The sequence below is a fragment of the Barbatula barbatula genome (assembly GCF_947034865.1).
Source record: "Barbatula barbatula genome assembly, chromosome: 5".
NCBI classification, from domain to species: Eukaryota; Metazoa; Chordata; class Actinopteri; order Cypriniformes; family Nemacheilidae; genus Barbatula; species Barbatula barbatula.
Window position 1 is genome coordinate 17,129,217 of NC_136769.1, and position 27,185 is coordinate 17,156,401.

General features: G+C 42.1%; 1 protein-coding gene across 2 annotated transcripts; it reads right to left on the reverse strand.

Moving 5' to 3' along the window:
* Positions 1-2,120: 2,120 nt before the first annotated feature.
* axin1 (axin 1) lies at positions 2,121-25,833 on the reverse strand. Of its 2 annotated transcripts, none has more exons than XM_079457046.1 (10): positions 25,618-25,833; positions 22,969-23,943; positions 13,779-13,919; positions 12,275-12,371; positions 10,282-10,419; positions 7,192-7,730; positions 6,935-7,105; positions 6,608-6,859; positions 4,411-4,560; positions 2,121-4,261 (listed from the first exon to the last, which is right to left on the reverse strand). In XM_079457046.1, exons 2-10 carry the CDS (start codon positions 23,862-23,864, stop codon positions 4,135-4,137), a joined length of 2,511 nt encoding a protein of 836 aa, XP_079313172.1. In that variant the 5' UTR covers positions 23,865-23,943; positions 25,618-25,833; the 3' UTR covers positions 2,121-4,134. The 2 variants fall into 2 exon arrangements, with proteins under 2 accessions (XP_079313172.1, XP_079313173.1); XM_079457047.1 differs by lacking the exon at positions 25,618-25,833 and adding an exon at positions 24,503-25,390.
* Between the last annotated feature and the right edge of the window lie 1,352 nt (positions 25,834-27,185).

Sequence of the window (27,185 nt, forward strand, 5' to 3'; positions counted from 1 at the left end):
TACAGACATGTTTATTGATATACTCAGTGTAGGGTGTAACTAGTTACTGTAATTTCAATACTTTTCCCTTGAAAAAGTAAAGTACGGGATTGCTCTTATTTTTGTCATTGAAGTACAGTTACTTCTGATATATACTAAATACTGTGTAATATATTCAATAGTGGAAATGACATAAAAATGATGAGCCTAACTTTAAAATGAATCCTTTAACATATCCTTCTTACATTTGTATACTTTGGTCAGTTAATAAGAATCATTTATGAAGAAATTTTTAATTTATTAATTTAATAAGCGGCTTCATGTCATTCCTTGAATCAATTCTATAGAAATTAATTAAATACTTTTTGGAGAGAGTAATTTGTACAGTAATCTTATTACACCATTAAATAAGTCTTTAGTAACTAGTAATTCATTACTTTTCTAGAAAAACCTTTTCGTTTATGTTAATACCATAAACATCATTTTAGACTAAGAGATGTTTAAAGGCATTTCCTCTTCCGTGGCAAATGTTAAAACCCTTCCAACCTTTCCATTTCAATGAACATATTAAAACTGCATATCAACGATTCATGTCATCACGTCACACTCATGGAAAGATCTGCTTTATTTTTAGATGAATTTTACTCATTGCATTAAAAAAAGATATTCCATTTGGACCTTCTCACTAAATAAATCACATTTTAAAGCCACCTGAGCACTAATAAACTGTCACATTCAATGGCTTTCAAATATAATTCGCTGCATCACTGTTTTACTTCCACTTCTTTGTTTTGTTAGCTCAAATAGGAAAACTCATTTCCCATTGGTGAAGGCTCTCACAAAATGGACACACTGTGCACAACTTGTTCAGCACAACACAATCACTTTGACAGCCGCAGGGATCAAGAGAACTTGTCCGAAAGCACATTATCACTGAAACAGCGGACTGTAGTCATCTTTAATCAGACGTGTGAACCAAAGCCGCGGATCAGGATTTGATGAGTGAGGACCTTCAAACGTTCACCTGCCAGCTTTGATCACTGGGTCCAAAGTTGAGAAAAACACCACGTATGATACGCTGGAGATGTGCAGTCCTGCTAATTAAAGTCTTTCTGTTTTTATTTAGTTCTCCTGGCTTGTTTTAGACACCATAATGATCTTTCCCTTTCAATTAAGAAGCTTAGTGTTTTTGTAAGCCCATGTCTAACACGGTCTTCCAGAATTAATTACAAATCCAATATGACAGACTAAGTTTAACCAGCCAGGATCCTGAAGGTTCTTTCAAACCTGAACCTGAAGAAACACAATTAAACGTACCGGCACCCCAAAGATCTTGAAGAAAGCAAAACAAGAACTGAACACGCGTTACTGTGGGCTAAGCTTTCAAAACTAAATGTAAGTTTACACCTTATCTTATTTGTCTGAAGTAGCGACCGACAATACAGTCGCCATTCTCCATACAGCTGCGAGATGAGAAAATGATGTACACGAGTGCATCCAGCGACGCATTTTTGTGGCTTTTTTTCTTGGAGGACCTCTTAGAAGTGCCATCTACAAAAGGGGCCCCCCTAAAATGTTAAGAGAAAACACGCAGAGCTATCAGCTTAGAATCAACACAGACCTGCTGAACAGACACACAGACCCTGTCCGCACTGCTTGTATTTTGATATTTATACTACACAGAAAATCAGAGGACTAAGGTAACTGAAGTCAAGGTAAATTGCAGAAACTTCATAACTATTCCATGGTCGTGGAGCCTCATTGGGTCTAGACATGAAAATGTTGGAGAACAACAGCGCCATCATCTGTTTAGTCTGTCAAATAATATTGCATGCCATATAAACCTTTAATTCATCAAGCCAAAAATTCTAATAAGTAAAAATGCACCATAAACCCCCTAAAACAGTGGTTCTCAAAAGGGGGTCCCCAGCTGACTTTTAAGGGGGTTAAAAATTTAGAATTTGACAAAATGAAATACATTTTTAAAACTAAAAACTATATATTTCTTACTATTTGGCCATTTTTAAATGAAGTAACACGTTTCCAGATCTAAAATATGTTATTGGGTATCATTTGAATATTGTTCAATAGGAGTCAAAAAGGTTGAGAGCGCCAGCAGTGAAATGAATAAAACACAAAAGAACAATGCATATATTTTATTACATGTCTTTATTGTCTGAAGTACCATAAAATGCTAACTGTACAACTCTGCACACTGAAGCAGAACCAGGGCACTAAATATCCAAATGGGGTTGCTGGTTGTAAGTTGAAGACACATAGAAAAATGTACATATTTACATAAAAAGACAAGTGTGGCGATGCTTGCCGCATAGGAAACTAACAAAAAAAGTTCTTAAAAACATAATGCATGTCCCTGGTACTAGACACGTGGGGTGAGGAGAGCAGACAGTGAATCGGAGATGAGCGTGGTCAGAAAGGCACTCTGTGATGTCTATGTACAGGAAATCCATCGTTCGGTGAGACGAGCCCATGGCCAGGCTATTCACAGTAGTTAACACTTTACATCCCCACTGAGAACCTCTGCGACAATTACAGCAAAATCAAAACGATTCGAAGGAACATGAGAAATGTTTGACATTCTGCACTGAGTACCCATATTGTTCAAGTGGATGGAGGACTGACATGAATGAGGGAAAAACGAGATAAAAAAATAAAATGCCAACTTAAAATGGGGATTTATTTAAAATATCCGCTAAAACAGGAAGGTGGGATGCCAGTACAACAAGAAGCATTCTAACATTATAACAGCACCACGTCTGGTCGTCGCCAGCCCGTTCCTAGCGATTAGTACACATCGCAGATCAGCACCAGCGCACGTTACAACACACAACCTGAAAGCATTGCGTTGTAATCGAGGAGCTTCATTTACGTTCTCCCCAAAAGGATTTTATTCAACTCCTAAGATATTTTATTCTCTTTGGTGTTTCATGATCTCAAGGCAGACCATGTTCGGCTAAATCGACCACGGAACCATTCATTTTCGCCAGGCACCAGATGTAGCCGTGTTAAGCGAAAAGGCTACAATTCTCTATTTGTATCTTTTTACTGAAATACATTAAGGTAAGTGTAAACATGATCGTCATCCAATGGCACTCGGTATGGACCCCGGGAGCACACGCATGTGCGTTCATACAACCACAACCAAATACACATTCATCCGTCCTAAACACGTCCCCCCTTAGCCGCTCCAAAATTACTTCCAATTCATCCTCACATCATTTTAAGGATACAACCTACATGCCTATATATCTTTAAGTAACATCGGTATGCTCGGTTCGTTCGCCTGCGTGGGAAATTTCATCCCTTTCACGTGTAAAGAGGGGAGTGAGAATTGTGGAAGTTGTGACATCACAAAGATAACAATGTGGCTGAGCCACAAGTTTAAGCCACAGAGCGGCCGAGCATCGGCAGAAAGGACCTGCGCTCAAAGCTAATCTCACTCTCATTTGACATCAATGCATATCGCAGCTGCGCGTCTCCATTATGTGCCGAACTTATTCAAAACTGGTTGTATGAGTTAAAAGCACTTTAAAAAGCGTGAGCTAATGTCTCTGCCATTCTGGTCTCACACTGCCTCCGCGAGTCTTGTAAAAAGACTTCTCGGGTTGATGCCAGCAACATTGATGCGGGTGATTTTTTTGTCTTTTTTAAATATTTAAATAGATATAAAACTTTCTCTTTTTGCTTTTAAACAGACAGTCTGTACACATCTGGTACCAGTACATATAAAATTACAAGAGTTGTTAAATTAGAAAGGATATGTTCCTTCTGATACGTCATATCAAAAATATGCAGCTTTAGTAAACATATTCATAGTACTTTTTTCTAGACTAACTTTACATTGCTACATTACATTTCAGAGTTAGAGATATACCAAAGGTGACAGAACACCGTCTCGCTTTTCCCCCTCTGTGAGTCCAAAGGCTCTCGGCACAACGCCGTGATGTTAAGCTGAGCAGCCATTGTGCAGAGGTTAACGCCTCAGAGTAAATAGTGTACTTTCCACAGCAACCAACTCTCTCTCCTGCACGTCCATACACCCTCTCAGCACCTCCACACCGCTCCCATCGGTAACTCCACAACTCCAGAGCACCTCCTTTCTCCCTCTTCTCTTCTTTCAGTTTCCGCCTTGTTTCAGTCAATCTTCTCGACTTTTCCGATGATCTTCTCCTCGAAGATGGGCAGGATGGCGTCGTCTTCACGCACCTCCTCGAACACCACTCCGCAGTCAAACTCGTCACTTACTTTCTTGAAATAATACCTGTGGTGGTGAGGGACAGAGAGAGAAGGTGAATTGGTCAATCTTTTAATGAACAATACGACTCACTTCATCTCTTCTCTAAACAGAACAGCGCTGGTTTCTTTTGACTTACTTTATGTTGCACAAGAAAAAAATAAGTGGGGCTTTACCTGTAGCTCCCTTTCTTGGTCAGCAACTCCTTGAACTGTCCCAGCATGACAATCCTCCCTTTGACGGACGTTCTGTACGGGATCGGCTCTCCGCAGAAGTAATATGCCACAGTGATGTTCTCAGAGGGCTGCTTCTTCATATTCTTGTGCCTGCAACAAACCACAATATACTTAAAAACTGCAAATGCAAGTGTTCTTTCCTTAACATAGATTATTAACACATGACACTGGACAAAATGATGCGTCTTGCATTCTCAGTGGCAAAATGAAAAAAAACAATGTCCCCGAAGGATGTTGGACCCAAGCCTTATTTTTAACTCTTGTACTTGCTTTGCCTCCCACTTCCTGATTTAACCCGAGCGAAGGACTGTCTGAGGCCTGCCGAGTAAAACTGAGCCGTTGCTCTAGATTCCAGCCGCCTGACAAATGCTCCCCTACTCAAAAGAAAAAAGCTTGGCACTGTTGTGTAGGGCTGCTTTCAATCCCCCACGCTAATGCTTTGATGTGACTAAACTGCAAATCTGCATGAGGAGCAGGTAGGCAGCACACGTCAGTGGCGAATCGCTCACAATCCTTCGAGTCAAAACAATCACTCCCGCCGGTAGTTGCTTGTTGTGCACGTGACCCTCCTGTAAAGAACAATCACCTGAGATTAACTTTTGTGATTCACATGACATAACATCGAAGCAAGTGGAGTTACAATTCGCAACCTCGACTCTAGATGCCGCAAAATGTCATACAGTGGACCTTTAAAACCCTCTATTCACTACAACAGTGAAATTCAGACTTTATTCCAAAGTACGCTACTTGAAGTATGCAGACAAGGGGGTCGCTCTACACATACAAACAACCTAGGTAGCAAACAGACGTTGGGCCAACGTCAATATTGGTTGGTTACGTTGGCCCAACGTTGGGCCAACGTTGGTATGGTCAGCTGCAATTGCCCACCACTTCCCTCAAATTATATATATATATATTTATATTTATATATTTAGAACAAAATGTGCATTTATGTAGAAATAATTGAACACACCCCCAGATGAAGATCTAAAAAGCTATGCTTTAAAAGCACAATATTTCTGTTTATTTTAATACAATTTAATGTTAAACAAGTTCTACCATCTTAATTGTTTTTAACATGCTGTCTTTTGTTATGTGTTATTAGTCATGTTCGACTTCATGATGACGTCAACGTATCGCGAGTCACGAACTTATACGTAGAGATCTAATTTCGAATTGCTCTCGCGGTACATTGACGTCATCATCCTGTCAGCGCCGCATGAAGCCACATACACGTATTTGTCACTTTGGTTCCTTGTTGATTTCTTTGACTTTGTTTTACTTTTCTTTGCATTTTTTCTGCTGTTTTTTGTTACCAATAAATTTCATTTTTATAACCAATTCAGTTTGTCTGTTGTTCTGTTTTAATGCAATTCAACAATGAATAGGCCTTATCACAATCTTAAAATGTTGTGTTGGGCCAACGTTGGGTGTTGACGTTGGCCCAACGTAATTTTGTCCGTTGGCCCAATGTGGTTTTAGTGGTTTTTATGTTGGCATAAGGTTGGTATGGTATTTTTTAGGTTGGCAGAAGGTCTGCTGGCCGTTCAATAACATGGTTGGATGGACAACGGACAAAATTACGTTGGGCCAACGTCAGCATCTAACGTTGGCCCAACACAACAACAAACGTTGGGCCAACGTCTGTTTGCTACCTGGGAAGGTTGGTGAACTACATGAGGGCGCACATGCCACAGCCCTGGAGTATACATGCATGTACGTGTACTGGTGGCGTGAGATGACGTGTTCTATGGGGAAGCATGAGGTGGACAGAACGCTAAAACCCACATACTCTGTCTCAAAGAGCTCCGTGTCGGAGACGGCTGGCACCACACTGAGGGAGGGAATCAGAGCGGGCCTGACAGCGGCGCGACCCCTCTGGATCACTTCCATCACATACCTGAGGAACAACCCTGAATTAGACACGCCAGCTGCTATTGCAGGCTTGGAACGTCTCGATATATGAATGTACCCGAGCAGAACGCAATGCGTCCGAGCAAGCCTGACTTGTGGTATTGTTGCTGTATTGTTTTGTAGCAAACAGCCTGTGATTATCGCTACATGCTAAAAAATACAGTTACCACTATCACGCTCACGTTGATAACATTTAAGAATCACCAGTGGATGGAACGCTCACCTCTGCTTGGCCGGCAAAGTACTAGATTTCTTCTTCTCCTCCTCCTCGAGCCTCCTACGCGCCTCCTCCAGCTGTGTGAGGGGGTTTGGGGCAGGGTTGGGGGGCATGGTAGGATCCTGGATGAAGGGATGCGAGGGCTGCACGTTGTTGCGGAGCTGAGCGGTGACCCAGGGGTGAACTGCTCCTGGGCGCTCCACAGAGCTGGGCCTCGACACCTCGTGACTTTGGACCTTCTTGGAGCCCGAGATGCTCCTGAAGCGTGAGGGAAAAATGTGATTAAAAATATCATTTCAAAACAAAAAAAATTTGATAGTGACGTGGACTCACCCGTAAGGACTCTTCTTGTATCGTCCAGCTTCTTTTTCTCCTTCCATCATCCACTGTAGAATCTTCTGGTTCCTCTCCATGTCCTCGGGTTGGAAGGGATCTCGCATCTCAAAGTTCCGTCCGTCGTCTCCTTTCCTGACGGTTCGCTTGGATAGCGTGCTGCCTTTACTGCTGTAATGAGAAACATTGAAATCACTAACGCTGTTGTTTGAAAAAGTTTCTACTAATACAAGACACGAAAACATCAAGGAACGTACCCGTAACCATCCATGGCGTTTGGGCCGACGCTCATCCCGTCAGCGTAGTTCCGCGACTTGGATCCATTGTGGTGCTGCTCCATGTTCCAAGCGAAGCCTCCGTGCATCCTCATGGCTTCCGCCTCGGCCTGCTCCTTGGGTTTTCCCCCGGCGACATAGTGCGTGTGGTGAACGTGTTTGTGATGGTGCATGTGGGCCGCCTCACCCTTAGGCCCCAGCCGAGCCGGGTGTTTGCCCTGGCCAGCAGACATCGGCATTATCATGCCAGACATCTTGCCCGCTGGCAGCCCGTCTGGGGAGCGGGACTTGGGAGAGTGGCGGCCTGTGCCGGGAGACTGACACCCGGGCGTTTTCATGACGCGCTGCACATGCTCATCCAGGATGCTCTCGGGGTTCTCCTCGTGCGCATCTCGCAGCTGCAACCCATTGTAGCTCATTTCAGAGTAGCGACCACCGTAATGCTGGACGTGGACGGGAGGAATCCTGTGATTGGCCAGAGAGGGAGCGGTGGAGATGTCAGCATCATCGCCTTCCTCTTCCTACAGAAGACAGAGGTAACAGATACACAATGTTGTAAGTGGAGGACTTTGAATGGGATTTTTCTAGGTTACTTTAACGTGATAGTCACCCAAAAATAAACAGTCTTTCATTATTTACTCACTCTGGCAATGTCAAACCTGTACGACTTTCTTCAGCAGAACACAAAAGAAGATATTTTTAAGAATGTTGGTAACTGGCACCCATTGACCTTTTTTGACTGGTTTTGTGTCCAAACAATAGAAGTGAATGCGAAAGTGTGAGTAGATGATGGGCGAACTATCACTTTAAGTTACAATTAAAAAAATAAATGAATAAAATATGATGGGAATGTCTTTAGGAAATCTGATAGACTTGACTAGAGCAGAGACCCATGAAAATTAAAGTGCAATAACAGGTTTAAACCAGCAGATGTCCTCCTTCCATAAGCAGGACAGGATCACACTGCTATTGAAATGCCTTTGTTACAGTCACATTCACATACAGACAATGACTTGAAACGCATCAACAGCAGCATTTCTTTTGGAATTTCCTCAAAATGCAACTTCATCTTATATTTAGAGAAGACATCAGATGTTTTCATCAAATCGCACAAAATTTAAACTTTATTAATATCCTAAAAGCTGGACTACATTTTAATCAATGTCTTGTGACTTCATTGCATTTAAGTCACATTCTACATTGTTAGATTTAGACAATGAGAACCGAAGTGCTTTTTTAATGAAAACAGCTTCTTGTTTGAAATCCAATTAAGTTTCACAGTGTTCCATGTAATTGACCACCTTTCACAACCCCTTTAAACTCCTCACTGTTGCATGCATATTAATGACTCTGTATTTTGAACATACAGTTTTGTACCCATATTCATATCAAATGTGCACTTTTATGTACTACTCTCTATTATGGAAAAAACATCAACCCTCAGGACACCGCAGGAAATCTTTTTGCAATGCTTTGAATGTCTCTCCAGGTAACAAAGCCTGACAAGATTTGAGGATTTGGCTCATGCATATTTTTATTTCAACTAAACAGCTGCACAGGTCAGCTCTCCAGACACAGATCTTTGACAGATCGTGCCAAAAAACTGAGGAGGAGGTGATAAACAGAACACAGCCGCAATGCGCAAACCAGCCAATTTATGATTGCCCTCTGTGGGTGATTCGACCTCTAAACTGGACGCTTCGATGCTTATCCGAGTCTGATGTTAATTATCCAGCAATAATAAATAATAGTGTAACATCTTGGAGAGAATGTCTAAAATTGCCTACCAAAATACATATATGTTGGAATCAAGTCTGGCCCTGCTTAGTCCTTAGTAATCCTCGAAATATCTGATGTGCTAAAGTTAACTTCGATACCTTCCAAGAACAGAGATCTAATCTCCACATGACCAGTGAGAGTATAAATTAAGAAGACAATGACATTCCTCTTTCGGTGTCTTATTAACAGAAAGTCACAGTTCCGTGACGGAAGTTCCTCTTACAGGAGACCAGACTACATAAATAACCTTCGTTGGGAATTAACACCTGGCTTTGTGTGGAGAAAAAGATTCCCATTTGCGGTGTGGGTAAGCATTTCTTCACGCCTCGACTGACTTCAAACAAAGTCATTACACCCAGGCAGACTGGCAAGTAGGTGGATCTCGACAAGTGATTCACCTGACGCTGAAGAAAGAGAGACTGAAGAAATGAGCTGAGTGGCACTGATGAGCCAGGAAATCTTCAGAAGGCATCCGGCCTCCTGCTCAAAGAGCGCTAGCCAAAATAACAAAGCTTTGCGATTTTGGCTATTTCTACTTTAGAATACTACAGTATGTGTGTATTTTCTGGGTTATCTGAACGGACTAATGTAGAAACTACAAATAAGCACCCCAGTAGAAGTACAACACCACACGTACTTCCAGGAAATGCTTCTATCACTGTGGCCGTTTGTCAATATGCGTTCTTCAGCGGTCCTCGTGTTCTCGCTCTACGTCTTCAATAAACGTTAAAGTTCAGTTCCAATAGAAGTTATGCCTTGACGTCACTTTCCCACGTGAACACGCCGGGACACGGGCCCCCTCGACGGTGATCCTTATGACTTCCCTATAGCTTACAATGGAATCAGGTGTACATGGACACCAGAAATGTTGTACGGAATGTTGCAATAATTTTGCCCCTCACAGGGGCGCACTCTGGCGTGCTCACGTTGTAAAGTGATGACACGTCCATACCCTCCAGAACAGACAACGCATGAAAGTCCTGGGTGCGTTCTTGATATCGAGGATGCATCGAATGGAGCCTTGCGCGCCTACGGAACTAGACAGGTCTATTTTTAGTGAAACTTGTGATGAATCGCGCAGCCCTAGTTCTGAAATAACGGTTTGAAATACATTTAAAAGTTAATAAATACTAAAATCTCACAAAAATTAACAAGCGTGTAAGTTTAAAATCAGTATATTCTGTGTCTCCTTTCCGATAAGTTCAGAGTACGCGTGAAAGGACGACCCTGCTGTATATTGTCAAATTCATGCTGGACATCCATCTGACCATCATGTTGCTGGAATGCACTCACCAGTCGGACCCTCTTGAGTCTCTCCTCCAGCTTTTCCTGCGCTTCACGTTCTCTCAGCACTCCCTCCAGCCTGCTGATCAGCTGCGCTGCAAACTTCTCCGGGTCCACGTGAATATCCTTTGGCATCCGGTTTGTGCGCTGATAGATAGATAGGAAGAGATCACCAGTCAGTGCTCAAGGTCACATTGTCATTTAATTCAGCGCTCTTTAAAAACCAACCATGTATGTGAAGACAGAACAACACCATAATGGTTTTGATCATTTCACACACATTATTACAGGCCAATTTGAGAAACCTTTGTAGCCACTGAGAAATAACACTGGAACACACAACCGATAACCAGAAGCTCAATACAGCTGCTGTTCTGAAAATAATATGACTTTATGGCGCAATTTTCTGCTATAAAACCAAAGAGACTTCAAACAACAGAAGTCCAGGGAATGTATTATTCAAGAAGTCTGGACTGAGAAAAAAGAAAAGACAGAGGAGGAAAAGACTCATGAAGAAATACAGTTGCAGGCAGCGCCTGGAAAAGGTCCAATGAAACCTTACAAGAGCCGTTAAAATTTTGATTACAGGGCCAAATCTGATCTAAAGTCTGTTTCAGCTCTCTTTGTTCTGCCCTTCTGTTTGCTTAAGATTCATCAGTCTCCTCCACAGCCCACATGGTTACATGCCCAGTGGAACTGCAGAATCTGTCAAGACTTGACAAGACATTTTGGTTGCTAACGCTGCCTTCCCGCTGCAGACCAGAATATAAGAGAGCCCCTTTAAACTTGAAATAGAATGAAGGGGAAGTGCAACCAATGAAAAGGCGCAAGCAAGAGGGGGTTGAGGCTCAGGTGTACTTCGATTTTCAAGTCGAAACATCTTGAGCGCAGTAGGGTGGTTGTTTTTATAGGCATTTTCCTCTGACGCACTAGCTGGCTAGAAGTTAACTTTTAGTCTGTTTGGTTATTTAATTTAGTTTTTAATAAATATTTATATTATCATTTTAATGTTATTAATTGTTAAATTAAAACTATTCCGTTATTGATTCTTTGCAGATGTCTAAGAGAAGTTGAGTTTGAGCCAAATAACGTTATACTTCCTCAATACTTGTTTGTTTTGCGTTTATAAATATAAAATTATTATGCAAATACTCAACCATATATTATGTGTAAACAAACTTTTAAATGTTTGTTTATGTTGTTGCTGAATCGTCTGTACAACATAAGGACAACTTTCCTTTACTAGCATAAAATCGTGAACTGCACTTCTGGGCTTAATGTAAACATCCTGAAATGGCATAAACTATAAAAAATATACATTTTGCGTGTTAAAAATATGAGAGAAAAATATTTAGTGACATGTGGGTTAGTACAGAATTGCACATGTGGAAATCAAAATTCAGTAAAGGCTATATTAGTTGGAAAAGTTTGTACTTCTGCTGTCAGGTACGCATTCGAAAAAAGAAAACGGCGCAACGGCTCCGGTACGTCACACGCTCGATTCGTACCATCCAGTTTTCGGTCTCTATAGGTTGAGTGAAAGGCCCCGGTGAGGGGAGGTGTATGTTTGCTCTGTTAAATTGGGCTCTTTCTCAGAGACTCCAATTATGCGGGAGCTGGTGCAGTAGGAAAGCCAAAGCATCAGAAGGGAGGCTTCACATCTGCTGGGGCAGAGCAGGCAGAGCTGACGAGAGCATCAGGAACGCTTTAGACAGCACCCTCGCGCTCGCTCACTCTCCATCAGCTATTCGCCGGCACATGATCAAAGCTCCCCAGCCACCGCTGTGCATCTTAAGAATGCACATTCATTTTAGGGCCAATGGGAGAGACAAGGAAGGGGGAAGAAACGAGAGCGAGCGAGAACGGCGAGGAAAGACCGTAAGATGATGGACGGAGACGAGACGTAGAGAATAGAATAAAATGGGAGGTGGGGGTGGAAAGGAAAGGAAAAGCCAGAAAATGTGTTGTAGAGTCAACACGGTGTTCTGGAACGCATACTTACAGGAATATGAGGTAGTGGCACTCGCCCGTTAACTTTGGCACTTTCGTGTATCTCGCGACGGTGTGGTTTGCGGTGTCTGTACGGTGGGACTCCATCTCTGTTGAGGAGAAAATAAAAACATATTTCAAGATTGCATTTCTTGATGAAACCATGTTTATCGCCACTAAACGAAGACGTTTACAGATCTTCATGTTTTCAGCTCAAACGCAGAAAACTGTGAACAAAGTGAACCGAACACAAAGGGTTTAACAGAGTTTGCTAGTTATTAGCCAATCAAAAAATATATCCACACAACACAACTCTTGTGTAAAAACACGACTATTGTACTCAACAGTGCAATAAGTGATTGGAGTTGTGTACGCTTTTGTTGTCGGACCGAAAGCGGAAGCAACATTTACGCCCATCTGACTGAATCCCTAGGGCACTAGCGACGACCACTTCAGAGATGATCTCGCTCGAGGTCTCTCAGTGCCACCATCCCTGGGAGCTTTTAATCCCCCAGGGTCCTGCTGCGGACCCCCCTGCATCTCTGCCTGGCGAACAGCTGATAATGGCCTCTAATCTACCCCACTTCAGACACATGTTGGCGACTTTAATGTGTTTTTTCCTAACGTGGATCACTCGTGCCATCTCTGAACGCGGCGTGCTCCCCGTTGCCGCCTCAAAGTTGTCCTGCTGTTCTTCACTCGAGCAAATCCTATCAAACACTTCTTAAAAAGCAACTCGCTTCCTGTGGAGGAAGAAAATTTACTCTTCTGCTAAATAACAGTCTGACTGGCTGGCTGCGCGTATGCCAGTTTAAGAATACACCTTTACTTACGTAAACGGTTACCAAAAATACAATTATTTAACATTGGGATATTTCCTCCGATGGACAACATCCTCTCGTTTTATTCCAAAGCAATCATTTAAAATAATAGCATAGGGCTGTGAAATAAGCAGACAAATTTGATTACACCTAAGGGCAAAATGCTGTTCATTCTATTATAAGCTCTTATTTTCCGACCTTGTTTGTTTTCAATAATTAATTTCCTGTTCTTTCAATAACCTGCACAACGTGAAGGCCATTTCCTTTGTTTTCAGGGAAAGTTAATTTAAAGGGAAACAAGTCAATGCCTTCAAATTACAGCTCGCAGCGCCTCATACCTCCCAATTTGAAGCTCTATAATTAGCATAAGTAATGACATTTAGAAGCTTTCATTGGTGTGGATAATGAGCAGATGGTCCTCCTCAGAGGAGAGCAGATTTGTTTCTGTTCCCAGAGCAGTGCTGGGGGGAACGCCACTAATTCTGCATGCGAGAGACGCTGTTCTGAGACCAGCCGTTGCTGATGGCTGCCAGCCTCGGCTTAAGACACTCCACTGACAAGTAATATTAAGCTTCGGGGCTGAAATATCTGAGTTTTTTGGGGGGGAAATCCTGCAAATTTGACTCTGGGATGGCTATAAAATGAAATGAGGATGGATTTCTGTGTGCACGGATCCGTGCATAGATTTGTACGTACATGCTGCTGTCGGTCAGGGAGAGGGTGTCTGCGTCGCTGGACATGCTCTGTTGCTCGCTGTCGTTGGCGCTGGTGGCGGGAGCCATGGCGTAGCCGGTGTTCACATAGTATGGATTGACGGGCTCTCTCCATGACGAAGGCCTGTTGAAGAAGACAGAGAGGAGATTCCTGTCAGACTTGATTATGAAGACAATAACAGTCATTTTGGAGAAACACTTCAATGCACTGACTTGATGCATGACCAATGTTTCTTATATGTCGTATCGGTCACGTGACTCGTTGTTCTGTGCCCTACCTGCTAATTTTGTTCCTTAAATAAATAACCACAAACGTAGTTGGCGTGATGATGATGGCAAACAACTACCAAAAACCTTAATCATCTAATTAACCTAAAGCATTTACTTTGGTCTGGGCGTTGGCAACATGAAAACAGTTCTCTGAAACCAATTATCTTGCATTAAGTTAATAGAGACTAAAAGCGACATACCTCACAGCAATATCACAATCTACTCATGCGAGGACAGCTGCTTTATTAAAGTCATAGCTGTCAAAAATTGCATTACGCACCCTTTAGTCGTTTCACACCTGTATAGATTTATTTGTTTGGAACGCAACGAAATGGTAGTCGAAGGTGCCTCAGAATAGGGCTGGGTGATCTTCCCAACAAAAGCATATCACGATCTTCATAACAATGAAATACAGGGTTGTACGTTTTTTCCACATAGCACCGGTGCTTCAGAGGTTTGAAGTTTTGTAGCACAGGCCAAACAGTTGTACAGGCAAGTAGCAAACATCTTTTACCATCTTTAACAAACACACAGATCATCACATAAAAAGACTGGTTAACAAAAAAAGACATAATAGTTTGTCCACATAAAAATACTGTAGTTGCCTATACTATGGTATTTACCAGGCCTTTGGTAAACTGCAGTAACATTCCTAGATAGTATAGTAGTGTTTGAACTTTACTAGTAAATATTAAAGTATACACATATTACTTCAGTTGATCAATTTACAACAAGAATACCACAATTTGTTAAATCAAATGCTATAGAACACTACAGTATTTTTTCATTCGAGCGTTTAGGTTAACCTCTGTTTTACTTTGACGGTTCGTCGTGATGATGCTCCCACAATAGACACTTGACTTTCAGTGCAAGTAGTTCAGTGACGATAGTTTTTTTTAAACCGTGAAAAACTTTCAGGGCAACTCTGGACATGATGTTCATGTGTTTATGTCCTCATACAGTGAGACACAGACAAATCCATGAGCATTTAACTGTGAAACACATTCACTAACCCAGCCTGGAAACGAGTTAATCGCAAAATAGACTAAAACGAAAGTAAATTAGCTGTGCGCCATTGACTAACGTCACACACAAACAAGCCCCCTGTCTAATACACTTGCAAAACCGTATCCTTGCATCTTGGACGAAAGCGATCCGAAACTCTCTGCTCTCGCGATGTTAAACCAAACAAAGAAATTATACAGGTGTTTGGAACAACTAGAGAGTGAGTAAATGATGTCAGAATTGTAATATTTGGGTTCACTTTTTAACTTGTTTCGGGATTAACCCTTCCGACTCACAACACTCGAAAATCAAACCAGGTTTCAAACACAACAACATCTCTAAAAAAGCTGTCTGATCGCTTTGGCTAACAAAGCAATCTGGATGATCTGCTTCCAGACACCGTTTTGTGGCATTCAAGGACATCAAACTGTTTTTAGAACCGATCTCCACCTGACTTTGGAGTAAAAAATGCCAGCTCACAGCAGGCATTAATACTTGCATGTTTACAAAGCTCCTACCAGCCTTAGTATAAATCCGCTTTAACGCTTAGACCATTTCTACAATTACTAGGGATGTGCACTATGACTAATTTGACAGTCGTTTAAACGAAAGTTTTGTAACCGTGGAGTCCACTAGTCTAATACGAAGAATGGCCCAGAAGGCGGTCCAAAAACTTTGCGTCGGGTCTTTATGGAGGCTGATAGATTTGAAAGACTATAGAATGTCTTAGTCCAACTGTTCATTTCCAATATTTATTGTAGCTAAAACAGGCATACGCGTTGCACTTATTTGCTGATGCGTCAACCCAGACTGGATCATTTTAGTGGCAGGTCTGTACCTGGGGTTAAAATATGTAGCCATAAATCCATTTAATTTTCTTCTTTACGTGCGCATAGAAAGACGAATTCTGTGTGAATGGTCAGTCACAGTGCAATAGTGAAAACGCATCCCACTGAAACAGTGTAACACTGCGTCAAAATGCGCAAAATGTCAGTTGTTTTAATGATAACACTATGATTACCTTCCACAGCCATCTGCCTGTGGAAAAAACCGAGACATATTACATAACCCCGTATGGCCAATTTGAGAATGAGAGATAGATGATGAAAATAAGATCGAATGAAGAAAAGATAGTCCACAGTGCAATACAGATTAAACTTTACTCTGCGTCTCAGTCTTTACACATCCAGCTGTGAGATGTGGCGGAATACAAAAAAAAAACATGGGTGTTGGAATTGTTTCTAAAACAAACGCCTAATCTGACAAATGGCACCAAAGTTCCCAGTTTAAAGCAGGAAGCATTTACTATTTTTACAGCACTGTGTCTTTGCTGTGGTATTTGTCTCTGTTTATAAGAATGATAGGACATTAGAAACAAAGCTTATTTATTGTGTGGTGCTTAGGAACGACTGGGCACTGTTTGAACCGTTCGTAAGCGAGGCTGAAAGATCTCTTTATTGTCAGTCTAAACAGAGAACAGAAACCGACAGAAGCGAATAGATAGAAATGTAGAAAAAGGGAAGGGGAGAGATAGAGAGGAGACTCTCTGCAGTCTCCTGTGGTTATTCCTCACTCTCAACCCATCCACCGTCTTCTAATGATTCGAGCAGCAGCCGTGTCAATATTCACAGTATAAGTAAAACAAAAGCCAGAAGCCTTCAGAGACGATCCCAGCCTTCAGCAGCCTTCTCCACATGCCCGGCATTCCCCATTCCATTTGATTCTTCACAAAACAAAGGCTTTAAAACAGACAGGGGGCATCTGGAATATCTGAATCATTACTGTGATTCAAACTAATCGATCGCCTTGTTCCCCCCAATAACATGCCTTCCCTGAATCCAACACCGCCTGTGACATCTCTCACGAACAAGAAAGAAAACTCACTGTTATATAGCCACATTAGGATTTATCTGCCTTTCCTCACAGCGCATTACCACTTAAAAATCCCTGCATCTAAAGCAAATCTGCTGTGACAAAAGCACGATGCGCATCTGCAAGGGACCATTACCTAGATACAGGCCGTATTTCACGATGTTCTTTTAATTCTATTCGTTGAGCGGTCAAGACGCTACCTACTCTGCGCCAGCGTGTCACGTGTGCTTATCCCACATATGCGGTAGAGAGAAATCTCTGGGAGAAGGAAGCACAGTGCATATGATCGGTGTCTCCACGTAGTTTACAAAGCGTCTTATAAACACAGCAAACTTGAAGCGTTACTGCTGCAGAGTCGCTCCGAAACTCATTACAAAGGCAAGCACAAAGAATTTATATGCCAATGTTAATTTATCGGCTAACGTTAGCTGCTGCTTAAGGTGAAATGCAACAAAGTAAGCGAAAAGAAAGCAGCGCTATACCGATTAGAGAAGAGATTAAGGAAGTCGTATTGAGCATTAAAAGATTGAATGACATGCTAAAGATCGAACAAAGTATGTAATTTGCATGACTAAAGAAATGTAATAGTTTATTTAATATATCTTTTTGAAAGATATTTCTCATTCATTACTGTCACAAGCAAAGAAGCTTCAAAGAGACATGAGCCAATGGCGTTTCAGTGTGAGCTCTGTGAGTGCATTTCATTGGCTGAATATGCCCTTCACTGAACGAACGAGTCAATTGAGTCAAAATGAGACTGAATGAACTGGTAGATGTCGTTTATGGTCTAATATCTTCTGTGTTGCAACATTGCATATGCAGTAGTTACTAGGGGTGTGACGAGATCTCGTGGCTGTGTGTATTAATTATATATTAATAATATTAATGCCAACCACATGACGAGTGGAAGAGAAATATAGACCTTATTTAAATACTTTTTGAAATATTATATCTGATATGAAACATCCATCCATGCTTAATGTGCAATTCTATCAGTGAAACGGCACATACCGTAAAATTTAACATCAGTAAGTCATGAAAACTTGTAGTATAAGAAAGTCAAATATTAAATAAAAAAGCTCGGACAAATTCAGTCAGTCGCCTATTACCCGTTACAGTCCTTAACAATTTGAATTCGAAACAAACAGTTTTAACCTTTCCTGTTCAGACAACCATAAAAAAAGTTACTTTTTTTCCTAGTCGTTTATGAGAAACTAACATGTTGACATTGTCCAAATTAAGATGTGTACAGCTGCATTGAATGCGCATTCAGATGATGTGCTCAGAGCCCAAATGAATGTCTCACCGTGGACAAAAAACAGAAGCTAACGTGGCTAGAAAATGCCCATGTGTGACTGCTATTAGCGTTCTATCAGAGTGTGAGTTCAGTGGAACTGAATCGCTGTTACTTCCCACTGCAGCCTTTTAAACAAAAGAAAGTACACTATTGCTGAAATTCAAATGTCATTAATCCCAATGTTCCATTGATGCCCGCGTGTGCTCTTATTACTTGATTGGCAAACAAGTGCGCTGGTTTTAATCCCTGCAAGGAAAAGCCAGAGTCGCACGCATTACAAGCTCTCTTATGTGCGGAAAACACAAACCACGCACATTATTAACTCTCTCTGGCGTGAAGAAAAGCCAGAGTCACGCACGCGCATTAAATGGTCTCTCGTTGGCAGAAAAATCTGCGGCAAACAGCTAACAAAATTCAAATTGTGCCTGAACAACATTAGATATATTCAGATGGTGTTTAAATATGTAATCTGCAATTGTTTTGCGTGTGCTTCGGTTTCATGTGAGAAAAGCCATTTTCAAACACCCTTTGTGGCGACCCGTCAAAATAAAAGTCTGGTTAACTTGAAGTTATAACCCTCACATTTGATCACACCACTCTTTTATAATGTATTCACCCTCATGTCATTTCAAACCTGTTATGCAGAACACAAAAGAAGATATTTTGAAGAAGGTTTGTAACCAAACAACACTGACCCCTATTAACTTCCATTGTATAGACACAAAACCACAAACATATCATAAAATATATTTTGCATTACACGGAAAACAAAGTCATTGTCATAGACAGGAATAAATCTAAACCCTGCGGGTCAGGTTGTGACAGGTAAAGTAATTGTTACTTTATTTGCAGGGCAGGTCATTAAAAGCTAAAAAAAACAAGGTATATACTAAAATTCTGGAGCTAAATATTATACTTTAAGACCTTTTTTAAGACTCTTTCCATACATTTTAAGACCTGTTTTAAACCTGTATAAATGTCCCTACCATAGTAGGAAAAAAATATTTTATTGTTCTGTTGAACACATTCTGGGGCACCTCTGACTACCATTTAATGGTATATATATGAGGTGAGTAAATGAAGACAGAATTTCATTTTTGGGTGAGCTGTCACTTTAACTTATGGGAACGAATATATATTTTCATATTTTATTAGGTTCATTGATAAGGTTACAATACGTAGGCCTACCTAGCAACGTAACTTGCATTAACTTGCGTGAACTTGCCAAACGGCTCCAGCCGCCAGCCACCACAACAACAAAACAAACTTTGATATAAGAAAGTGAAGATGGAAGACGAGGTGTAAACATTTAGAAGTATTTCCACGCCAGAGTAAGTACGCCAGAGTCAATTTCTGAATGAAAGCCTCTTTACCGGTCTGTAACCTGTGTACTTCAGACTGGAGTGGGTGGTCTGACAGTAGCCTCCGCCGTTCGCGACATCCTTTGACATCATACAGTGAACACGTGCACTCAGTTCCCTGTACTAAACAACTTGTCAAAGTATGTTCTGTGCATCCCGGCCACAAGTGCCCTTTCTAAGAGAACAGTGACAATCAGCTTTTGTAGGCGGAGTTTAGTGGAGAGACATGAAGTGAGAATTGCTTGCATGTTCGCGTGGTTTTGGATGGCGAATCGCAAAGAGGGTGGGATTATAATTTCAGTGCTAGCAGCTTTCCATATCAACCACCCCACCTTTAAATCATTTTGCAGTGTAGCCTATAATAATCCAAAAGTTTTCGTTTATTTAATTTTATAATGTTGAATGCCACTTTTTAATGAAGTATTTTTGTTGTAGAGCACAGTACATTCTTTCAGCAGTCAGTTATAGGCCGATTATAGGCTATACAAGAAAGCAGAGGGCTATTTTTTATTTAGCCTACTTGTTTTGCTAAATTTTATTTCAAGTTATATTGTATTTTACTGAAAAGCAAGACAAAATATACATATAAAAGCATATTTTAACCATTCAGTTTATACAATAGTGAAAAAATTGTCCATGTAGACAGAAGAAATGTGATAAGCCATGTTCGGCATTCTGCCTTTAAGCCAATTGTTTCATTTTTATTCGGCTTCGGACAAAACAGTTCATTTCGGTGTATGCCTGCTCAGCTCTCTGTACAGTCCACATGGTTTTATTTTCAGTCAAACACTTGGTGAACATTACAGATCACAGATGCTCAGTAACACAAAACAAACTAGGAGTATGCTCTCATCCTAAACTTCTGAATTCCCTCGCTTACTATTATTTGCTAGCAAATAAAAGACATACGACTCCTGCAACATTTAAATGCAAGAAACCCTAAAGCGTTGACCTAAAAGGCTATTTAAAAAATAAACGTTGCGTCTTTCTGTAATCCCAGCCAAAAACTTCATGTAGGCCTAATGAAAAAATCATTCGAGAACAACTTCACATATCCAATGCTCCCGCTAATTAAAAACACATCAGGTCCAGGGGCGATGGAACATACGTTCAGCTGGGTGGAGCGTGTTCTCTAGTTTAAGAATATCAGACTTTCATTTAGTCATGTTATGGCTTGTTAAAAGGTACGCTTTTACAGTTTTCCCAAAATTTAAATGCCAAACGGAGCCCTCCTAATGCTAAACGTGAACTGCTGGGAGAAGACGCGAGTCAAAATAGCAAAAAGCCACGGGAAAACAATCTTGAGAACAGATGCACATCCTTTTGTAAAACTCCTGGGGATGTTTCTCGTGCTTACAGCTCACCTGAACGCCTAAAAAGCTGAGATTTTGGACAGAACAGGGTTACTGCATCATCACTAGATGTCAAGGCCTGTCTCAGATGGTTGAGAGAAATTGGGTCAACTTCTAGGGATAGATTTTCACAATTTTCAATCTCTTTTGCGGGAGGAGTGCCAGTGGAGAACACAGCGCAGTTTAGAGCAGAGGAACACAATGTATGCCTGAGCATTTTACACAGGCTAAATCAGGCTGTGTAAATCCTCCTCTCGCTCCTCCATGCCTGCTTAGAATTTAAGCTTTGATGAAAGGAAAAAAGACACTGCATTCAAATATTCATAATATTAAACTAATAGTCCAAAATCTATATTCTGATAGGATGAGGTGGATGCGAAGGCATTGTAAAATGAGAATAAACGCACGACAGGGACTGCACATTGTACAGTAAATTGGCAAATCGTTGCAGTCACAACATACAAATCACAACTTCCTAATTATGAAACATTGACACTTTTTTTATTGAACAGCTCGGAAATACTTGATTTTGATCAATCCCAGAATTCTGTTGCTGAAGGGATAATACACCAGAAAATTTTAATGATGTCATCATTTACTCACCTTTAATCCTGTATGACTTCTAGAGAACACAAAAGATGCTCTTTCAAAGAATGCTGGCAACAGAACGATTCCCTTGGATTGTACAGACACAAAACCAATGCAAGTCTATGGGTACCGGCGTTGCTCGGTTACCAACATTCTTCAAAATAGCTGTTTTCTGTCATACAGGTTTGAAATGACAAGAGGGTGACAGAGTGAACCATCCCTTTAAATATATTTGCCAATCTTCTATGCAGTTTGTTTAATTACATGTTGGTACGATATGAAATTATTTTCACCACAAAACATATGATGCAAAAGAAAAGATGGCGTAGAACGTGTCATCTTGATCAACTCCTAGACGTCTCACAATTTACCCAGCTACCACTGCCATTTTACATAACACACCACACGAAACAGTGCTCGGAGTGATTTAAGCACGGTTCATATAAGTATGGTAAACTCACTGCAACCCATTTTAGAAAACATCAATTTGAATGCACCTGTCGATATTTGCTTTTAAATCATGAAAGCTTTGTAAACTTCTTCAGAGACTGTTCAAATGCCCATGCACAGCTTTCAATTCCAGCAGGACAAGGATTAAAGTATTTAGCAGTCACATCTCTAAATCCCATTTTGCTCGTATGGAGGGACTCGAGGCTCTGATGCATCAAGTGATTTGCTGTAAATTTCACAGCACGGCTTAAAAACCAGCCTCTGCAGATTAAACGATGTCTGCGCGATGCACGATATGGACCAGAATTCCCAGCGCTAAAGCACACAATGGGCCATCACAACCGGTGGCGAGGAATTCCTTAGGAATGTCTGAGCACGAAACTTCACTACAAAACACAATCCCTGAAACAAACATTCCCATATTCACATTCTGTGGGCAGAACGGGGTGGTACGGACAAAGAAAAACAGCGATCGAAACATACAGCTGTGGGCATTAAGTCAGATAAACGAAAAATACCTGAAGCATTCGGTACACCTAAACCTTTCTTCAGACTGTGTGCATTTTTACTTTTTTGCAAATATTCAATCCGGTTTCTCCTTTGTGCACATTCTAAAGAGAATTCATGTTGCGGTTCTCCTGAAGAAACCTTTATTCTACCTCAAAAGACTGCCATTCAAGAGACACCTGCATGGAAAACACAAAGAGAACCCACTTGCACCAACTCGCAGTAGGTAAAGACACCGCTGTGTCCCAGTATCTGTCTCGCAACCACAGTCACAGTTACTTAGAGGTTTCTGCCTGTACTGCATTCCTCTCATCTCCTGTGGAGGGCTGCGCTTAACTCAGATTCTCCTTTTATCTTTTGCTTCTAACTGCGCCTGCACCAGGAAAAGGGAGAGGAAAGAAGCAGACAGGAAGGAGAGAAAGAGAGAAAGGGGGAGAGAGAGAGAGCCTTTTCAAAGCTGCTGGGATTTACCTGTACTCAAGGTTGTCCTGATATCTCTTACTGTTGGCCACCCGGTGAGGCGCGGTTTCCAAAAGCAGCTTCTGGGTCAGCCTGTTGCTCGGGTTGGGGTCACTATCCAGGTCCTGTTCCTGGCCCTGTTCGCACCGCCATTCCATGTCTTCGTGGAGAGTCGGCAAGCAGCCTGGCAAGACTTTGCCGTTCCCCGACACCGAACTCTGGTCACTGAACAGCTTAGGACTTTCCCCACCCGTCCTGGTGTATTCCAAATATATGTCAGACTTCAAAAACAAAGGATAGGTGTTTTCCTCCATCATAGTCTGAATCTCAGTCTGAGCCTGGTCGAACATGGCGGGATCGATGTGAAGCTTCATCACACAGTCCTTGATGAAGCTTTTGGTGGCTGGTTTGATCTGTCTCGAGACGATGCCGTTGTTATCCAATATGTACTTTCTGTAAATGGCTTTTGCCAGCTTCAGCATCTTCTCCTCATTACCCTCGTTCGTCTCCTGCTTCCGGAAGCCGCTGCAGGCGAACCAGAAGTCCAGCATGTCGGCGCATTCCTCCTGTTTGAGGAAAGTCCTGAACATAAGGATGCCGTCTTGATCATCCAGGAGAGAGTGCAGCGACTCGGCCCACTTCAGGTAGGGGGGCGTCGGCGAGGCGCTGCCCTCGGGCTCATAGCCCAGATCCAGGTCGGGCCTTCTGGGCGTAGCTATGGAGGCCTCGTTCTTGAGGATCTCGCTCTTGGAGGAGTAAAAACTGTGGCTGTACTGCCGCCCATCGCTGGACACCAGATCGCCCTCCTCACCGGGCACCGGGGGTCTGGGGGATTCCTCAGTGAAGCTGCCAGCTGGGTCTGCCAGATAACAGCCCTTCTTGTTTACACTCATTCTCACAGTGTCCATGCACCTCGTCCCAGTACAGCCCACGAGCCAGAAAGTTTATATCCCGACTTCTTTTAATGCCACTGCAAAAGAATTCCTCCTATAGGAAAGAAAAAGAAACATTAAAGGCGTGACACATTGAGCCCTCCAGTGTCGGTGTACAGTAATGAAGTTCATTTGAAGAAAAAACGAGCACAAGGCTGCTAGTATTTAAAACATTTCAATATTAACACTGCCATGCGGATAAACGTGAACGCTGATAACAGAAAAATACATCAAATTCAGAGTAAGACAATATTGACCAGTAAAGATATACTAAAAGGGCCGCAGTGGATTAGATATAATCGATATTGCTCTTATTCTATTTATTATTATTAAACGGAACGCGTTGACGCACATCAGGCCACGTGATCACGTGTCTCATCTGTCCAGTCTCAACTAATAAAAGGTAGGAACCACTTCAATCCCACTACAGAATATAAGACCATTAAATGATTCAAAGACTATATAGTGAACATTTCAATGCAAGTCTGAAGCACACACGTCACATCACATAGTTATATTGGACCCAGATTTATATGCAATTTAGGTTGAATTAACCCTGCAATGTTGTATCAACAGAGGCCCGGGGCATTTAGTGCAAACACTCTTTAACTCACCCGTGACATGCCATACATCCAACACTTTCAAGGTTCAACCTGCCTGCCAAACAGATCCGATCTGGAGAAAAGCCGCCTTGAGCTATCCTTGTCCAAGCCTAACAATAACTTAAAACAGCTCAAAGTTTGAAGGAAGCTAGCATCTCACTCCGTTATCTGGCTAATCCAGCATCAACGTACACAAACGCGCGAGACGAAATGATCACCACGCCACAATAAAACCATCGCGGAGCAAAGCAGACCTTTAGAAAAATAACTCCCCGTTTACCACTTCGATCGCGAAGCGAAGCAGCTATTCCGACGCTTGCAGTTACATGCTAAACAACCTCCTGTAAGTGACAAAAACACACGCGATGAAAAGCAACAACCTCAAAAGATCAACGCAACGAGCGAGGAGAGGAAATACGTGCGGCGCGAGACCTTCCCGAAGAAGTGAAGGCAGACGGCGAAAACACTTTCACCATCTTCGAGCGCGTTAGCCGACATTGCTAGCTAGCTAGCCTGCTCCGCTGCAACTGAAAGCGATCCGACTCAACTAGTGCGAGAACACGTTGTTAAAGCGCGCTATCTTTAATCGTTATTAACACCGATCTACGTTCATCTCGCGTATGCGCCGGTACATCGTAAAAAACGGGAACCTAAAAGCAGATCGCTTCCACTCTCGGTGCGTTTTTTCCTCCCCTAACGACATTACAACACCCCTTTCGCTGCCCTCCCGATTTGCTTTGAAGTGAGCCCCACATTCATCGCATTCATGTCTCGGCCTCAGCAGCAGGAGCGGATGGGGGAGGGGGAAGTAAGAAACAAACTCCATACACACACACACACACATAGCCAGGCCCTTCCGCAGCCCAGCGACTAGTATGCAACTTTGCAACACTGATTTTCACACTCCCAACACGCGCATCCCGATCGACGCTGGCGCGCCCGCCCGCCCTCGCTTGCGCCGCGAGCCGATAATCCGACGTCGAAAACCCAGCGCGGAGGTTTATAACCGAGCGCGTGATTCAAAGGCGAAGCAGCGAAAACGGCACGCTTCATCTCGCTCTCTCTCCGCTACCGCAAACCCCCATTACACCCGAGCCCGGAGGAGAAAAAAGTGGCCCGTACTCTACCTGTGAGAGCCTGCTTTCCGTTTCCGAGCGCATCGGGAATAGCGTTGTACGCGACTAGATGCGAATCGTGTCATCGATGCGGATCTCGGAGTTTAAAAATAACAAAGAAAACAGTCGCTTCTCCACCTCTCCATGGCTGTCTCTCACACTCCTGTGCCCGTGTGCGAGTGAGAGAGCGAGAGAGAGAGGGGAACAGAGACGCGCAGCGCCGCGCGCGGACAGAAACGGCACTGCCGCCAGAAAAAATAAAGGCGAGGAAACCTCGGGGTGTAATCCACGTCTGTAGTTTACTGTAAAAACGTCATATCATTACCATAATGGAGGATATTTCGTTATGTAGTTTGAATAAGAAGACCGCGCACCGTCTTAACCAGTGTTCTATGAAGAAATTATGTTTTTTGTCGGTAGCAATGACGCACGTTACACAGCCATCATCATGTGACCACCTTATTACCCTATCCAACTTTCAGCATTTATTAGAAACGTTTTCTGTTCCAGAATGTGCTTGGTGTAAATACAGTCTGCCAACATCTCATCTCAACATCTTTAACAGTTTTACATTCAAGCGTAAAGAAATGCGATTTCACGTGATGCTTCTGATCTCAGCATAGACTAAAACATGACCATGAAACAGCCTCCACAAGTCAACGTGGGATGAGATTACAATCACGGGCACATTTTGGACTGCATCTCTCCATCTGCCAAAACATGAAAGTAAGCTGAAATAAAAAAGAATGTAGGAGATTTAAACTCCGTTCTTTCAGTCATGAAAAAGCATGCGGCAGAAGGTATGCATCATTATAATCCTTTTATACACACTCAAACCCCACAAGTCTCGCAAGAAAAAAAGGTTTTTGTTCCCGCTTCCTTTTTTAGCCCCTTATTCACCCCGCAGGAACAAAGACTAAAGTTGAGTTTAGAAAAGAAAGTTAAGAATAGAGTGTTGAGTTAAGAGATGTGTCAGAATTGTTGTGTGAGAGTATCAAAAGTCTATGCAGATGATGTGTCGAAAGTAGTTCTAGATTTATGGTAAAGTTCAGCGAGGGCAATCGTGTCTTATGACTGCAGGTCATATAGTGTTTAAGGAACTGGCTTTGAAAAAATTAGCAGGCCTTAAAGACGAATATTACTTTGTGTTCTCCAATCCTCTGAAGTTATGACTCAACACCTGGATATAATCAGGCATGTAATCTCATGGATTCATTGTGAAAAGATCAAAGGCCTTTGGAATGTGCAGTCCCGTTCCTCCTTTTTATGACTTGATTTGATTAGCTCATCTGAAAATGAAAGAGCGGTTTGTGTGGAACCGTGAATTTTATGACACAAAACAAATTGTTCAAGACCAAGATGGGGCCTTGTCCAAATGACTTCACCTTAAAACCTGACACAGCAAAAAGTTTGGTGACGTTGGCGAGTATATGTACTGTATGGTTTTGGGTACAGCAAAGGAGCCTTTCTGTCATATTTATGGGCTAAATAAATGCGTGTATGGCTCTCAAAACAAAATCTTTGCTACAGTAAAACAAAAAGTGCCATTTTCATTTTTGTCTTTAAAGGTCCAGTGTATG